This window comes from Erinaceus europaeus, chromosome 10 (assembly GCF_950295315.1).
Source record: "Erinaceus europaeus chromosome 10, mEriEur2.1, whole genome shotgun sequence".
NCBI classification, from domain to species: Eukaryota; Metazoa; Chordata; class Mammalia; order Eulipotyphla; family Erinaceidae; genus Erinaceus; species Erinaceus europaeus.
Genome location: NC_080171.1, coordinates 115,045,509 through 115,063,307, shown reverse-complemented (window position 1 = coordinate 115,063,307; position 17,799 = coordinate 115,045,509). Strand labels below are relative to the sequence as shown.

The 17,799-nt window shown below is 41.8% G+C and overlaps 1 protein-coding gene across 2 annotated transcripts in view; it reads left to right on the top strand.

Annotated features, from left to right (window-relative positions):
- Positions 1-17,799, top strand: part of MFSD14B (major facilitator superfamily domain containing 14B) — a 41,539-nt gene that overhangs the window by 5,242 nt on the left and 18,498 nt on the right. For both annotated transcript variants that reach the window (XM_060200599.1, XM_060200598.1), the window contains exons 2-3: positions 11,761-11,856; positions 12,855-12,917. In XM_060200599.1, coding sequence (XP_060056582.1) covers positions 11,761-11,856; positions 12,855-12,917 — 159 coding nt within the window. The remainder of the gene's footprint in view (positions 1-11,760; positions 11,857-12,854; positions 12,918-17,799) is intronic.

Here is a 17,799-nt window from a genome sequence, read left to right as displayed (position 1 = left end):
GTCTGGGTTCACGTGCTTTCTGCCCCCCCCCCCTCCCCTGTGGCCCGGGGACCTCGTGACTATTACCATTCAGAGATAGAGCCTAAGGGGAGACCCACCACAGCATGGGGGCTTCCCTAAGGGCTGTCTCCTTCCCATGTGGTGCCAGGGTTTTAATCTGGGTCACATGCATAGCAAAGCAGGCACCCTACAGGATGAGTTATTTCTCCAACATGTGTGTGTGTGTCTAATCTTTTACCGAATAACCTTAAAAAAAAAAAAAACACCTCTCTGCTCTGCATTTGAGAGGCCAGGTCAAACCTTATAAGCAGGAAATTCTATAAGTTTTTTTTTTTAGTATTTATTTATTTCCTTTTTGTTGCCCTTGTTTTTATTGTTGTTGTAGCTATTGTTGTTGACGTCGTCGTTGTTGGATAGGACAGAGAGAAATGGAGAGAGGAGGAGAGAAAGACAGACACCTGCAGACCTGCCTCATCACCTGTGAAGTGACTTCCCTGCAGGTGGGGAGCCAGGGTTTGAACCGGGGTCCTTGCAATTTGCACCACGTGTGCTTACCCCACTGCCTGAATCCCTATTTATAAGTTTTTAAAAATATTTTTAGGGGCAGTCGGGCGGTAGCGCAGTGGGGTAAGCACACATGGTGCAAAGCGCAGGGACCGGCGGAAGAATCCCGGTTCGAGCCCCTGGCTCCCCACCCGCAGGGGAGTCACTTCACTGGTGGTGAAGCAGATCTCTCCTCACCCCCTCTCTGTCTTCTCCTCCTCTCTCTATTTCTCTCTGTCCTATCCAGCAACGACGACAATAGTAACTACAACAATAAAAAGAAACAACAAGGGCAACAAAATGGAATAAATAAATATTAAAAAATATATTTTTTAGGGTGGGGGTAGATAGCATAATGGTTATGTAAAGAGATTCTCATGCCTGAGGCTCCAGAGTCCCAGGTTCAATCCCCCACACCACCATAAGCCAGAGCTGAGCTGTACTCTGGTGTTTCTCTCTGTCGTTCTCTCTGCATCTCTCTCAAAAATAAAAAATAGGGAGTCAGGCGGTAGCGCAGTGGGTTAAGTGCAGGTGGTCTGCAGGTGTCTTTCTCTCCCCCTCTGTCTTCCCCTCCTCTTTCCAGTTCTCTGTCCTATCTAACAACAACAACATCAATAACAAAAATAATAACTACAACAATAAAAAAGCAACAAGGGCAACAAAAGGGAAAAATAAATAATTATTAAAAAATTAAAAGTAAATAAATACTTTTAAAATATTGTTATTTATTGTATATAGATGAGAGGAGAAGGAGAGAGACAGACACCTGCAGCCCTGCTTTACCACTTGTGAAGCTTTTTTTTTTTTTCTTCTCCCACATCAGCTTTGGGCCATCCTCAAAGTATTTTCTGGAGAAAACTCTCGTGACTACTGTGACATGCATTGAAAGGGAGAAGGGCACTGCCTATTAAAGACTGTATGCATAAGGACATGGGTTCAAGCCCCTGGTCCCCACCTGCAGGGGGAAACTTTATAAGTGGTGAAGCAGGGCTGCAGGTGTCTCTCTGTCTCTCTCTATTTCCCCTCCCCCTCTCAATTTCTGTCTCTATCCAATAATAAAAATATTAATTTTTTTTAAGACTGTATGGTGTGAACAGGGCCTTTCTCCCTCCCTGTCTTCATTCTCAAGTGGGCTCATGGCTCCCTTTTGAAAACTTTCATTCCAACTTAGACCAGAAACCTTTTAAAATATCATTTATGGGCAGTAAGGCAGAGTAATCTAGAATTAAAAAAAAAAAAACTGGATATTTTCCTGCCTCGTTTAGTTTTGCTAGAAACTGTTTCAGAAATACTGTTACATGTTCTGCAGAATGTGTAGTATGTTTTTATTGGCCATAAGTCACCACTTTTAATGAACTAGGTGGCAGTGTAGTGTGTGGTTTAAAGGTTAAAAATGAAAAAAATAAACTCATATGAGATACACTTTCTGAAAACACCCAGGAAAATTGAGGAAGGAGGTAGAGCTAAGCTGTTGTCACTCCGTGTCCTCATTTCATTTTGATTTGGCAGCTCGGTTCCTCGTGTCACAGAGTGGCCTTTTCCCTCGGGTCTTGTTTTCTGTGCTCACAGCAGAGGAAGGGAAAAGGCTCCTGAGTGGCATGTGCTTTGTTTGGCTTTTTACCTTTGTGCAGTTAGAGTTTGCTCCGCTGCTTTACACACTGGACTATATAACTGTAAAGAGAGTTGAAAATTTTTGTAGAATTTTGTAATCTACTTGATAAAGATCAATTTTTTTTTAAGATTTTATTTATTTATTAATGAGAAACATAGGAGGAGAGAGAAAGAGCCAGACATCACTCTGGTCCATGTGCTGCTGGGGACTGAACTGAGGACCTCATGCTTGAGAGCCCGCTGCTTTATCCACTGCGCCACGTCCCAGACCACTTGATGATCAATTTCTATTCAATATTTAACTGATTCCTTCAGTTAGAAAATAGCAATACTGTACTAGGGTGTAAAGTTCATACGTCGTAGTTCATTATGGATGACTCTGAAGTGAATAAAATGGTGTTACTTTGCAACATTGTGTGTATGCTATAATGCAGTAAAAATAAGAAAACACTCTGAAACCAGTAATCTGGTGAAAAACAGTGGCATTATGTTTGTGAGTCCTAAAGCAGGTCATGCTGCATGATGAGAGGTGCATTACTTTTAGCATTAGAATCCACAATAATGACTTAAAGAAATATTCAGAGCCGGGAGTTGGGCAGTAGCGCAGCGGGTTAAGCGCACGTGGCGCAAAGTGCAAGGACCGGCTAAAGGTCCCAATTTGAGCCCTTAGCTCCCCACCTGCAGGGGATTCACTTCACAAGCAGTAAAGCACATCTGCAGGTGTCTTTCTAACAATAACTACAACAATAAAACAACAAGGGCAACAAAAGGGAATAAATAAATATTTAAAAAAAAAGAAAAGAAATATTCATATGGACCGACCAGTCAACACCCATGTTCAGCGGGGAAGCAGTTACAGAAGCCAGACCTTCCACCTTCTGCATCCCACAGTGACTTTGGGTCCATACTCCCAGAGGGATAAAGAATAGGAAAGCTATCAGGGAAAGGGATGGGATATGGAGATCTGGTGGTGGGAATTGTGTGGAGCTATACCCCTCCTATCCTACAGTTTTGTTAATGTCTCCTTTTTAAAATAAATAAAAGAAATATTCAAAACTTAAACTAGTCTTTTATAGTATGCTTTCTAGGTGGTAACAGCTACCTAGAGACTAGACAGTTACTGTATAGTAAGAAAACAACAAACTAGCAACTGTACCTCATGGAAGTTATATACTATTTTTCCAAACCATAGAGGCATACATGCAATATATGTATGTATTGATGATGTATAGTCATGAAATACTGGCTGTAACTTAAAAGGGCCCTGGTGAAACAGCTGTGGTATATCCAGGCAGTAAAGTGTTAAACTAATTAAAATAGTGGAGCGTTTTACCTGCCTGTTGATACAGATATGGGAAATGTTTATACTTTTGAGAAAACAGATTGACTACCCAGCAGTGGCATCCTGGTAAAAACACATTTCCATAGTTGCATTGGAAAACACCTAGAAGAATGTCTACCAAGTCTGTAGTAATCTTCCTTTCTAGTATGGAGATTTTTTGGAGATTTCATTTCATTTATTTATTTACTATTGGGTCGAGACATAAATAAATTGAGAGAGGAGGGGGAGATAAAGAGGGAAAGAGACAGAGACACCTGCAGCCTTGCTTCACCACACTGTGAAGCTTTCCCCCTGCAGGTGGAGACCAGGCCTTGAACCCACGTCCTTACACACTGTAGTGTGTGCGCTTAACCAGGTGCACCACCACCTGGCCCTGAGATTGCATTTCTTATCTGCTTCTATATTTGTATTTTTTTTTATTTCCTTTTGTTGCCTTTGTTTATTGTTATTGCTGTCATTGTTGTTGGATAGGACAGAGAGAAATCAAGAGAGGAGAGGAAGACAGGAGAAGAGAAAGACAGATACTTACAGACCTGCTTCACTGCTTGTGAAGCGAATCCCCTGCAGGTGGGGAGCCAGGGGCTTGAACCAGGACCCTTACGTCGGTCCTTGTGCTTCATGCCGCCTGCGCTTAACCCACTATGCTACCACCCGACTCCCTATATTTGTATTTATATATTTTTTGCTCAGCATATAACATGAGTCATAAAAGAGATTAATAGGAGCTATTAATACTAAAAATTATATATGTGAATAATTCATAGATTTTTTTTATTTTCTTCTAAGTTATTTTATGGGCAGGAGAAAGTAGCTGAATGACCATGTTAAAGGAAACAGGCTTGTGAGTTTTTCACTTGAAAATGATAGTCGTTTATGCTCGGGGTTTTCTGTTTAAAAGATCATAGAAGAAAAGTTGATCTCAGAAGAAACCCTTCTTCCTTTTACTGAGTGCTTGTTACTGTGGTGGAATTGAAAAAGGTCTACTTGGTTCTTCTTCTAGCGTTTGCCCGTCTACTTGGTATCATCACTGAACACAACTGACAAATTCGGTACTTCATGACTTTTACCTTCCCATTCAAGAAAATAAACACAATTATAATCATAGAGTTTGTTAGAATTTTCAAGCAGACAGTAGAGCATATTAAGCAGAGAAGGAGGGAGGAGGAGGTGGGGGCATCTTATTGAACATTAGGAGCTATAGACAAATACAGTAGAAGCCATGGAGGGTGAAGGAGCGCGTCTAAGCTCCTCACTGGGGCTGCTGCGCAGTGGTGATGGAGCAGGACTGGACAACTAAGCCGTCATCTCTGCCAGCGCTAACGGAGGAGCAGGCAGGGCAGAGCAGGCAGGAGTGGTGATGGTTTCTGGCTCCAGTGGATAGAAAGACTTACATAAGGGTCTCAGAAGGCTTAGTCACAGCTAAGCTACAAAAGCTGGGTAGCTGCAACCAATTCCATTCGCTAATTCTTTGGTTAAAAAACATCAAACTAGGGAGTCGGGCTGTAGCACAGCGGGTTAAGCGCAGGTGGCGCAAAGCACAAGGACCGGCATAAGGATCCCGGTTCGAACCCCGGCTCCCCACCTGCAGGGGAGTCGCTTCACAGGCGGTGAAGCAGGTCTGCAGGTGTCTGTCTTTCTCTCCTCCTCTCTGTCTTCCCCTCCTCTCTCCATTTCTCTCTGTCCTACCCAACAACAAAGTCATCAATAACAACAGTAATAACTACAACAATAAAAAAAAAAAAAAAAAAACATCAAACTAGGGAGTCGGGCTGTAGCGCAGCGGGTTAAGCGCAGGCAGCACAAAGCACAAGGCTCCTCACCTGCAGGGGAGTCACTTCACAAGCAGTGAAGCAGGTCTGCAGGTGTCTATCTATCTCTCTCTGTCTCTCTCTCTCTCTCTGTCTTCCCCTTCCTCTCTCCATTTCTCTCTGCCCTATCCATGACAATGACAATAACTACAACAATAAAACAAGGGCAACAAAAGGAAATAAATAAACAGCAAACTGGTGCTGCCCCTCCACCACCACCCCTTAAGATAAGAAGCAGAGAGAGAGAGAACCACAAAACCAAAGCTTCCTTCAATGTGGTGGGGACTGGGCTTGAACCTGAGTCGTGCACATGGTAAAGCAGTGATGCTGCTTTTCCTAGCGCGGTCCCACAAGTCTACGCAAACACTACCACTGAGCCTCCTCTTGGTTTTGAAATGGCAGGGAGAGGCAGAGAGCAAAGAAAGCCTCACTCCACTGTAGGTGCAGTTTTCTTTCTTTTTTTTTTATATAAATAATTTATTTCTTTATTGGGGAATTAATGTTTTACATTCAACAGTAAATACAATAGTTTGTACATGCATAACATTCCCCAGATTCCCATTTAACAATACAGCCCCAACTATGTCATTCATCATCTTTCATGGACCTGTATTCTCCCCACCCACCCACCCACCCACCCCAGAGTCTTTGGTGTAATACTCCAATTCCATTTCAGGTTCGACTTGTGTTTTCTTTTCTAATCTTGTTTTTCAACTTCTGCCTGAGAGTGAGATCATCCCATATTCATCCTTCTGTTTCTGACTTATTTCACTCAACATGATTTTTTCAAGGTCCATCCAAGATCGGCTGAAAACGGTGAAGTCACCATTTTTTACAGCTGAGTAGTATTCCATTGTGTATATAGACCACAACTTGCTCAGCCACTCATCTGTTGTTGGACACCTGGGTTGCTTCCAGGTTTTGGCTATTACAAATTGTGCTGCCAAGAACATATGTGTACACAAATCTTTTTGGATGGATGTGTTGGGTTCCTTAGGATATATCCCCAGGAGAGGAATTGCAGGGTCATAGGGTAGGTCCATTTCTAGCCTTCTGAGAGTTCTCTAGACTGTTCTCCACAGAGGTTGGACCAATTGACATTCCCACCAGCAGTGCAGGAGGGTTCCTTTGACCCCACACCCTTCCCAGCATTTGCTGCTGTTACCTTTTCTGATGTATGACATTCTCACAGGAGTGAAGTGGTATCTCATTGTTGTCTTTATTTGCATTTCTCTGACAATCAGAGACTTGGGGCATTTTTTCATGTGTTTCTCGGCCTTTTGGATCTCTTCTGTGGTGAATATTCTGTCCAAGTCCTCCCCCCATTTTTGGATGGGGTTATTTGTTGTCTTGTTGTTGAGTCTGGCAAGCTCTTTATATATGTTGGTTATTAGACTCTTATCTGATGTATGGCATGTAAAGATCTTCTCCCATTCTGTGAGGGGTCTCTTGGTTTGGGTAGTGGTTTCTTTTGCTGTGAAAAAGCTTTTTAATTTGATGTAGTCCCATAGGTTTATACTTGCCTTAGTCTTTCTTGTAATTGGATTCGTTTCATTGAAAATGTCTTTAAAATTTATGCGGAAAAAAGTTCTGCCAATATTTTCCTCTAAGTATCTGATAGTTTGTGGTCTAACATCTAGGTCCTTGATCCACTTGGAATTTACTTTTGTATTTGGTGAAATACAGTGATTCAGTTTCATTCTTCTTCATGTTTCAACCCATTGTTTCCAACACCATTTGTTGAAGAGACTCTGCTTTCCCCATGTAATAGTCTGGGCCCCTTTGTCAAAGATTAGATGTCCATAGGTGTGGGGCCTCATTTCTGGGCTCTCAATTCTATTCCACTGGTCAGTGTGTCTGTTCATGTTCCAGTACCAAGCAGTTTTGATGACAATGGCCCTATAATACAGTTTGAGATCTGGGAGTGTGATGCCTCCGGTTCTGTTCTTTTTTCTCAAGATTGTTTTGGCAATTCTAGGTCTTTTCTGGTTCCAGATAAACATTTGTAGCATTTTTTCTATTCTCCTAAAAAATGTGCTTGGGATCTTGATGGGGATAGCATTAAATTTGTAGATGGCTCTGGGTAATATATTCATTTTGATGATGTTAATTCTTCCAACCCATGAACATGGAATATCTTTCCACTTCTTTGTGTCTTTTTCAATTTCTTTGAGTAGTGACTCATAATTTTCAGTATACAAGTCTTTCACTTCTTTGGTTAGGTTTACTCCTAGATATTTTATTGTTTTTGTTGCTATAGAAAAAGGAACTGATTTCTGGATTTCAATTTCTTCTAACTTAGTGTTTGCATAGAGGAATGCCACTGACTTTTGAATGTTAATTTTATAGCCTGACACATTACTGTATTGCCTGATGATTTCCAAAAGCTTCTTGCTGAATTCCTTAGGTTTTTCCATGTATACTATCATGTCATCTGCAAATAAGGAGAGTTTGACTTCTTCTCTTCCAATCTGTATCCCTTTAATTCCTTGCTCCTGTCTGATTCCTATGTCAAGAACTTCCAACACTATGTTGAATAGTAATGGGTGATAGATACTGTCTAGTATGTAGGTGCAGTTTTCTTTGCTCTTCACGTGCGGTGCTGGAAGTCAGACATGTGAGCCAGGCATTCTGCTGCTGAACTAGCACCCTAGTCCCTAGACTGCTGCTTTTGAGGTTTTGTTACAACCTTTACGTTCTTTGGTATGTGTTGGATCATTAAATGTTTTTTTTCCTTGTTGTTTGGGGCTAATGCTTTTCCTTTTTCTCAAACACCTTATTTAATTGTGTTTAATAACTGCAAAGTTTAAGGATATACAAGTTTGCATTTAAAAAAATTTATTTCTTTTTGTTGCCCTTGCTGTTTTATTGTTGTAGTTATTACTGCTGTTATTGATGTTGTTGTTGGGTAGGACAGAGAGAAATGGAGAGAGGAGGAGGGGAAGACAGAGGGGGAGAGAAAGACAGACACCTGCAGACCTGCTTCACCGCCTGTGAAGCAACTCCCCTGCAGGTGGGGAGCCCGGGGGTTCAAACCCGAGGGCTCAAACCCGGATCCTTGCGCCAGTCGTTGTGCTTTGCGCCACCTGCACTTAAACAAGTTTGCATTTTAATACCTCTTCCCAATATCATTTGGCAGTAAGTGCAGGCATCAAGCATGAATTAAGCATGAATGCCACATGCTTGTGATTATGTAGTCTGTGTGCAGTGTTTCTCCACTTCCTTCCTTCCTTCCTTCCTTCCTCCCTTCCTTGTTTTACTTGGTAGAACAGAGAGAAATTGAGAGGGGGCTAGATACAGAGAGAGAAAACTACCTACAGACCTGCTTCACCACTTGTGAAGCATTCCCCCTGCAGGCTTGGAGTGGGGGCATGAACCCAGTCCTTGTGCATGGCAGTTAGTGTGTGTGCTTAACTGAGGGCACCACTGCCCTCCCTGTGACCCCTTTACATCCAGAAATCATTTCTTTTTTTAAAAAAAAAAATTATTTATTTTCCCTTTTGTTGCTCTTATTATTTTTTTTATGGTTGTTGTTATTGATGTTGTTGTTAGATAGGACAGCGAGAAATGGAGAAAGGAAGGGAAGACAGAAGGGGGAAAGACAGACACTTGCAGACCTGCTTCACCACTTGTGAAGTGACCCCCTGTAGGTGAGGAGTCAGTGGCTTGAACTAGGATCCTTACGTCGATCCTTGTGCTTCGTGCCACATGCGCTTAACCCGCTGCGCGACCAACTGACTCCCCCAGAAGTCATTACCTACAACTAATCCCAAGATTACCTGTTCTAGTGTCTAGACATTTCCCTTTAATCTCTTTATTTCATGACATCTGATTTTGTTTAATATATATATATATATATATATATATATATATATATATATATATATATGAGGAAGTTACAGCAAACAGAGAGAGAGACGCCAAAGTGCCGTTCTGATATGTACAGTCCTGGGGGTTGAAGTGGACGCCCCAAGCATGCAAGTGTGATGATCTGCTGGTTGAGATATTTGCCCATCCTGTACTTTTGTCTTTCAAAGACTTAAGAAAATAGTAAGGGTAGCACAACGCGAGCACACAGAACGTGAGAAGTGGCAGGTTCAGTCCTTGGTGCCGCTGATAGCCAGAGCAGGCAGGACTCTAGTTTAAAAGAGAAGAGAAGCGTGGGAAGAGTGCGGGTTCCGCACTTCTGTATTATTCTCACTTACTGCAATGTGCAGCAGAGCACCTTATCTTGTGGTGAGCTTTGCCACAGACTCAAAGGACTTATATTTATTTATTTGTTCCCTTTTGTTGCCCTTGTTTGTTTGTTTTTTTTAATTTCTCTATTGGGGAATTAATATTTTACATTCAGCAGTAAATACAATAGTTTGCACATGCATAGCATTCCCCAGTTTCCCATATAACAATACAACCCCCACTATGTCATTCATCATCCTTCATGGACCTGTATTCTCCCCACCCACCCACCCCCACCCCAGAGTCTTTTACTTTGGTGTAATACTCCAATTCCATTTCAGGTTCGACTTGTGTTTTCTTTTCTAATCTTGTTTTTCAACTTCGGCCTGAGAGTGAGATCATCCCATATTCATCCTTCTGTTTCTGACTTATTTCACTTAACATGAATTTTTCAAGGACCGACCAAGATCGGCTGAAAACAGTGAAGTCACCATTTTTTACAGCTGAGTAGTATTCCATTGTGTATATAGACCACAACTTGCTCAGCCACTCATCTGTTGTTGGACACCTGGGTTGCTTCCAGGTTTTGGCTATTACAAATTGTGCTGCCAAGAACATATGTGTACACAAATCTTTTTGGATGGATGTGTTGGGTTCCTTAGGATATATCCCCAGGAGAGGAATTGCAGGGTCATAGGGTAGGTCCATTTCTAGCCTTCTGAGAGTTCTCCAGACTTTTCTCCACAGAGGTTGGACCAATTGACATTCCCACCAGCAGTGCAGGAGGGTTCCTTTGACCCCACACCCTCTCCAGCATTTGCTGCTGTTACCTTTTCTGATGTATGACATTCTCATAGGAGTGAGGTGGTATCTCATTGTTGTCTTTATTTGCATTTCTCTGACAATCAGAGACTTGGAGCATTTTTTCATGTGTTTCTCAGCTTTTTGGATCTCTTCTGTGGTGAATATTCTGTCCATGTCCTCCCCCCATTTTTTGGATGGGGTTATTTGTTGTCTTGTTGTTGATTTTGGCAAGCTCTTTATATATGTTGGCTATTAAACTCTTGTCTGATGTATGGCATGTAAAGGTCTTCTCCCATTCTGTGAGGGGTCTCTTGGTTTGGGTAGTGGTTTCTTTTGCTGTGAAGAAGCTTTTTAATTTGATGTAGTCCCATAGGTTTATACTTGCCTTAGTCTTCTTTGTAATTGGATTTGTTTCATTGAAGATGTCTTTAAAATTTATGCGGAAAAGAGTTCTGCCAATATTTTCCCCTAAGTATCTGATAGTTTATGGTCTAACATCCAAGTCCTTGATCCACGTGGAATTTACTTTTGTGTTTGGTGAAATACAGTAGTTCAGTTTCATTCTTCTGCATGTTTCAACCCATTCTGTCCAACACCATTTGTTGAAGAGACTCTGCTTTCCCCATGTAATAGTCTGGGCCCCTTTGTCAAAGATTAGATGTCCATAGGTGTGGGGGCTTACTTCTGGGCTCTCAGTTCTATTCCACTGGTCAGTGTGTCTATTCATGTTCCAGTACCAAGCAGTTTTGATGACAATGGCCCTATAATACAGTTTGAGATCTGGGAGTGTGATGCCTCCGGTTCTGTTCTTTTTTCTCAAGACTGTTTTGGCAATTCTAGGTCTTCTCTGGTTCCAGATAAACATTTGTTGCATTTTTTTCTATTCTCCTAAAAAATGTGCCTGGGATCTTGATGGGGATAGCATTAAATTTGTATATGGTGCCCTTGTTGTTTTATTGTTGTAGTTATCATTGTTGTCGTTGTTTGGATAGGACAGAGAGAAATGGAGAGAGGAGGGGAAGACGGGGAGAGAAAGGCAACACCTGCAGACCAGCCCCAACATAGACCAGGACTGACAAGTCAGGTCCTAGAACCCAGGTCTCTTGTATGCCCAGTTTATTTTCTACTAAAACTCCATGGGACAAAATAGAAAAAGGTATAATCGGGGTTGGGAATACAGCATAACAGTTATACAAAAGACTTTCCTGCCTGAGGCACCAAAGTCCCAGGTTCAGTCCCCAGCACCACCATAAGCCAAAAGTGAGCTGTATCTGGTTAAGGGGGGGAAAAGAAAAAAGTGTATGATCTTGCCATCATCCATGATTCAGGGAAATGAATGAATCAGAAGTACCACAGAATAAAACTTTATCTTAAATAGGCCCGAAGTTATCTTTTCTATATTCTTTGGCATATATCTTTTAGCATAATGATTTCTTATATATATGCTCACTATTTTTCATAACTTTTCTTTTTTAGCTACAAGGCTTTGGACGACCAAGTGTATGTCATGCTGCCATTGTCATCTTCCTTGAATTCTTTGCATGGGGTCTATTGACAACTCCAATGTTAGCTGTAAGTACTGATGAGTGGGGTCTGTCACCATATGGTAAGAGAAATACAGAGTCCTTGGGTCTCTAGATTTCAAAGGGTCAACCTGTAAAAGAAAACCTGCAAATTTCAGCATAAGGCTTCTCTCAGAGGTTTATAGTAATTATATCGTTCTTAGAAGTGCTTGTACATCACAGATTTAAGGTTTTTGGTTACCTGAAATACACAGGTGACATGAAGCTGGCTGCAGGTACCAACTGGAGTCCAGTAACCCTCTGTGGTATCTGCTTAAAATTATAGTATGGAGGGGTGTGTGTTTCTCCAGAGAAAGTCTTCAGTAGCAAACTTTCTTTTCTTATTTTATTTTATTTTATTTTTTAAAGAACTAAAGACAGGCGAAGAGAGAGAAAGAACCAGACATCGCTCTGGTACATGTGCTGCTGGGGATTGAACTCAGGACCTCGTGGTTGAGAATCCGTTGCTTTATCCACTACACCTCCTCCTGGACCACAGCAAACTTTCTTTTGTAGATACTTTCAGTACTGGGCTGTCTTCTTAAGTTCTTGCCTCTCTTAAATTTTAGTTTCACGGGAGTTGGGCGGTAGCACAGCGGGTTAAGCACAAGTGGCACAAAGCGTAAGGACCAGCATAAGGATCCCGGTTCGAGCCCCTTGCTTTCCACCTGCAGGGGAGTCACTTCACAGGCGGTGAAGCAGGTCTGCAGGTGTCCATCTATCTCCCCCCCCATTTGTCCCTCCTCTCTCCATTTCTCTCTGTCCTATCCAACGACAATGACATCAGTAACTACAACAATAATGAAAAACAAGGGCAACAAAAGGGAAAATAAGTAAATAAAAAAATTTTAGCTTCACTATCTTGTTACTTTTTCATACTTTCAGAAAAATTTTTCGTATTTCCTCAGTGTTTAAATTTGTTTCATTCTAGGCCTCATCTAGTCAGGCAGTAGTCTTTTCCTTTAATTTGCTTTTGAATTTGGCTTGACATTTGTTTGCTTTTTGTAGGTTTTACATGAAACGTTTCCTCAACACACTTTCCTCATGAATGGTCTCATTCAAGGAGTAAAGGTAAGAGCAATTTGTGTGTGGTTCTCAGTAAGCCAAAGCCAAGGATTCCTAGTAATTGGACACAGAGCATTTAAGTGGGACTTAAGGAAATAATTACAGTTTGTGTTGGAGACCTAAGTCTGAATTTTTCAGCTGGAAAGTCATCCAGTATCCAAGTGGCAGAAAAGTTTCAAATGAGAAGTATTGTCTTGTTCCTGCCCATTTTATAGGAAGTTTACAGTATAGAGTCAGTTTAGGTCATATAATCTGTGCGTAATTTTACTTTGTGCTTAATACTAATATGCCCTATTATGTCCTAGGAATTTGCTGGATTCACAACTTGAGCACTTTAAAATATAATAAATGCTTTTTATTCCTTGGGTATTTTCAAAGAGAATTTGGAAATATGTATACCAAGTAAAAGAAGATAATTTTTAAAGACTAAGCAGATTTTTTTCCTATTTGTTAAGAGGAATATTATCAGGGATTTAGCACGTGGTCATTTAAGCACCAGTTTGTAAGAAATGTAAATTAAAAAGAAAAACTAAAGGGGCAGGGGAGACAGCATAATGGCTCTGCAGAAGAACTCGATGCCTGAATTGTTGTCTGACAAGGTCTGGCATGTAAACACTTTTCCTATTCAACAGAATGTCTTAAGTTAAAAAAAGAGGTTTTTTTTTTTTAAGATTTGTTTTTGAGAGAACAAGACCAGTGTCCTACTCGGATTATGCATATGACTCCGCCAGATTGAAACTGGGACTCCAGATTTGCGAGTGCCATGCACCAACATGCACCTGTTTTCCTGACGCTTACTCTTTACTCTGACCAGTAGTTGCTCCTGGGCTTCTGAAGGATAGCTGGTTCAAGCCTTTAACAATAATTGACTTTATCTCTCCATTCCTTTGATGCTAGAATTAGACTTTCAGCTCTAGGATGTCTCCTGAACCTTGTCCCTAGAACTAATATCTGTTTTCTTGTCTAATATAGATCTTAAAGTCAGTTTTTCTGAAACTCTTGGCCTTCTCCTCCATCTGTACTCAGAATTATTCCTCATTCCAGTTACTTAGTCATACTGTCTTAGCACAGGCCCAAATTCCTAGAGTTAGTCCTGACACTCCTTTCTGTTCTCATCCCAAATCTTAACTCATCAGCAAATTCTGTATTTTTAACCTTTTAAATAAGCCTATAATCAAAACACTACCCAGTTTTTAGTAGATAGCCTGACAAAATGTAAATGTAGATAGCCTAACAAAAGTCTTTTAACCACCACATCTTCACTAGGACTCCATGCCTGTGGGGCTTTGCTCCTGCTGGGTTCCTGGCAGACTCTTTTTTTTTAATGTCTCCAGATAGAGGGAGAAAGACATCACAGCACCATTTAGTCACTTTTTTTTCTTCAAGTTACAGCAAGTTTATTGAAATAGATATGTTAGAGAAGGAGTGATAGCAGCTATGGCTGCTGTTTGCAGTGCACTAGGGAGCAAAGAGTGGACGCAGTTTGGGAAGACTGCTGTGGGCCTCGCAGGTCTCGGGACTCATGCGGTACTGTGGAAAAGTTGTTTGCAATATCAACAGGTAACCAGCAGTGAAGACCTGCCTATTCCAGTGGAAAATCCTTATAAGGAGCCTCTTAAAAAATGTATCGGGAGTTGGACGGTAGAGCATCAGGTTAAGCGCAGGTGGCGCCAAGCGCAAGGACCGGTCGGTATAAGGATCCTGGTTTGAGCCCTGGCTCCCCACCGGCAGGGGAGTCGCTTCCCAGGCGGTGAAGCAGGTCTGCAGGTGTCTGTCTTTCTCTCCCCCTCTCTGTCTTCCCCTCCTCTCTCCATTTCTCTCTGTCCTATCCAACAACAACAGTATCAACAACAAGGGCAACAAAAAGGGAAATAAATATGTATATTTTTTTTAAATGTATCTTGTGTAGAAATGATGTAGAATATAAAAATGTGCAGCTTTTGTCACAGTTTGTTTCTCCATTCACTGGATGCATTTGTGGATGGCACATAGCAGGTCTTTGTGGGAAGAAACAAAAATCACAAAAGCAATTAAGAGAGCTCAGATAATGGGGTCTATGCCTGTTACATACAAGGGTCCTGCCTATCTCAAAGACCCTAAAGTTTGTAATATTAAATATCCGGAGTAAAGTTTGTTACCATCAATAAACTTACTTTCACAATTAAAAAAAAAGGATAGGTTAAGGACTAGTCACCCAAGAGAAGGGATAGGTGGGCAGTAAAAAAGAATTATCTGCCCCCAGTCCGAGATGGGGGCAAGTTGGCAGAGGACAGCTGAGTGCCCCATGGCTCTCTCTTGCAGGTTCCCTTTTTCATGGCGCTCTGTGGTTACCAGGGACCTGAACCCACATCCTCTGACTGACATGGTAAAGTTTGTGCTCAATCTGATTAACTCCCAGCCCCTTCTGGCAGCCTTTTTTCTTCTTTTTTTGGTCTCCAGGGTTATTACTGGGGCTCGGTATCTGCACTACAAATTCATTGCTCCTGGAGGCCGTTTTTTCCCTTTTGTTGCCCTTGTTGTTATCGTTGTTATTGCTGTCGTTGGATAGGACAGAGAGAAATGATGAGAGGAGGGGAAGACGGGGAGAGAAAGACACCTGCAGACCTGCTTCATTGCTTACAAAGCGATACCCGCCCCCCACCCCCCACAGGTGGGGAGCTGCGGGCTCAAACCAGTATCTTTACACTGATCCTTGTGCTATGTGCCCATGGGCTCTTAACCCACTGCGACGCTGCTCAACCCCCTCTGGCAACTTTTTTTTTAATTATTTCTTTATTGGGGAATTAATGTTTTACATTCAACAGTAAATACAATAGTTTGTACATGCATAACATTCCCCAGTTTCCCATTTAACAATACAACCCCCACTATGTCATTTATCATCCTTCATGGACCTGTATTCTCCCCACCCACCCACCCCAGAGTCTTTTACTTTGGTGCAATAAAAATTGCCCTCTGGCAATTTTTTTAAGCAATCTACCCTTGGCCCATCTTCCCTGAAGCCATCCTGTTCTCTTTCCCCACTCCCTGCTCATCTCCAGCCAGAGCCTCCCTGCCTGCGCTTCCCCCGGGTTCCATAGGCACTTCTTTTCCTGCTTGGATTTGCCTTCCAGGTAGAGACAGATCCTGCTCCATAAAGCACTCCTTCAACTGCTTACCTAGATAGCATTTTCCAGTAGCTGTCATCTTGAAGAATATACCTTATTCTCACCCCCTAATGCCCCTTCTCTGCTTGTTTTTCTCTAATGTTAACACCATTGAAACTGACATGCTGTGTGTTTTAGTGTCTTTATCTTACTATGTGTCTATCTTGTTTACAAGTTTCTTGAAGGCATACGTTTTGGTCTACTTTGCTTATGACTATTACCCCAGCATCTAGATTAATTCTTGACATATCGTCTATCTTGTAAAATTAATATTTTTCTGGCCTTCTATCATTCTTTTTTTTCCTTCCTTTTTTTAAAAATTTATTTAAGAAAGGAGACATTAACAAAACCATAGAATGAGGGGTACAGTTCCGCACAATTCCCATAACCCGATCTCCACATCCCACCTCCTCCCCTGATAGCCTTCCCATTCTCTGTCTCTCTACCATTCATTTTTATTACAGTCAGGATCCAGCTTACATGGAGACAATATGATAGTAATTTTTCTCATGACAGTCAAAAGATAAGATGTCTCAAACACATTTTAATATGCACAGATCTTAGTTACCACTGTTGAGTTTAAATAACACCAGTACCCAACGACAGTTCAATTTTTTCCACTCTTAGCGATTCTGCCCCCCCCCATTTTATCTGTAGTATTTAAAAGCAAATTTCAGTCACCTGTAATTTCACCATAAATGCATGCAGAAAAGGTTAAAGTCTGTACTTTGAAGACCATATTATAACAAAACAGTAAAAAGGAAAATAATAGTAATAAAGATCATTTGTTTTATGAGACGAGCTCTTTTCTTGCATACACATGCTGGGAATCGAGCCCGCAGCCTCACACATGCAAGTTTTGTGTGCTTTCTCCTGAACTTTCTCCCAGCCCTTTTTGTATTTAGATGTTTGTTCTTTAGCAATTTTATTTATTATTGGATAGAAACAGAAAATTTGAGGGGGGAGAAAGAGAGGGGAAAAGACAGAGAGACACCTGTAGCCCTGCTTCACCACTCCTGAAGCTTTCCTCCTGCAGGTGGGGACCTTGCACATTGTAATATGAACACTTAACCAGGTGCACCACCACTTGGCCCCCGTCCATTTGTTTTAGTGGAACCTGGGGCTAGCATGCACCATATCACAGCCCTGAGCACACACTCCCCCACCTCACCCCCGAGAGAGAATGACAGAGAGGTGGAGACATCACAGCACCAAAGTCTACATTGTCAGAATACTTCCCTTGTCACGCTGGAGCTCAAACCTGAGTAGCAGTGCAGCTGCCCTACTAGTGAGCTACCTCTCCAGCCCTACCCTATTTCTGTTTTATTGGTTTTTGTAATTGCCAGCATTTCATCTCTCTACTTTTTTAGGTAAGGAGAGGGGGAAACCTCATCACCAAAGCTTCCCCCAGTGCTCTGGGGGCTGGTCTTAAACCTGGACACTTGGGAGTCAGGCAGTAGCACAGCAGGTTTAGCTCAGGTGGCGCGAAGCACAAGGACCCGTGTAAGGATCCCAGTTTGAGCCCCCAGCTCCCCACCTGCAGGGGAGTCACTTCACAGGTGGTGAAACAGGTCTGCAGGTGTCTCTCTTTCTCTCCCATTCTCTGTCTTCCCCTCTCTCCATTTCTGTCCTGTCTAACGACAACATCAATAACAACAACAATAATAACTACAACAACAATAAAAAAACAAGAACAACAAAAGAGAAAATAAATAAGTAAAAATTTTTAAAAACCTGGACAC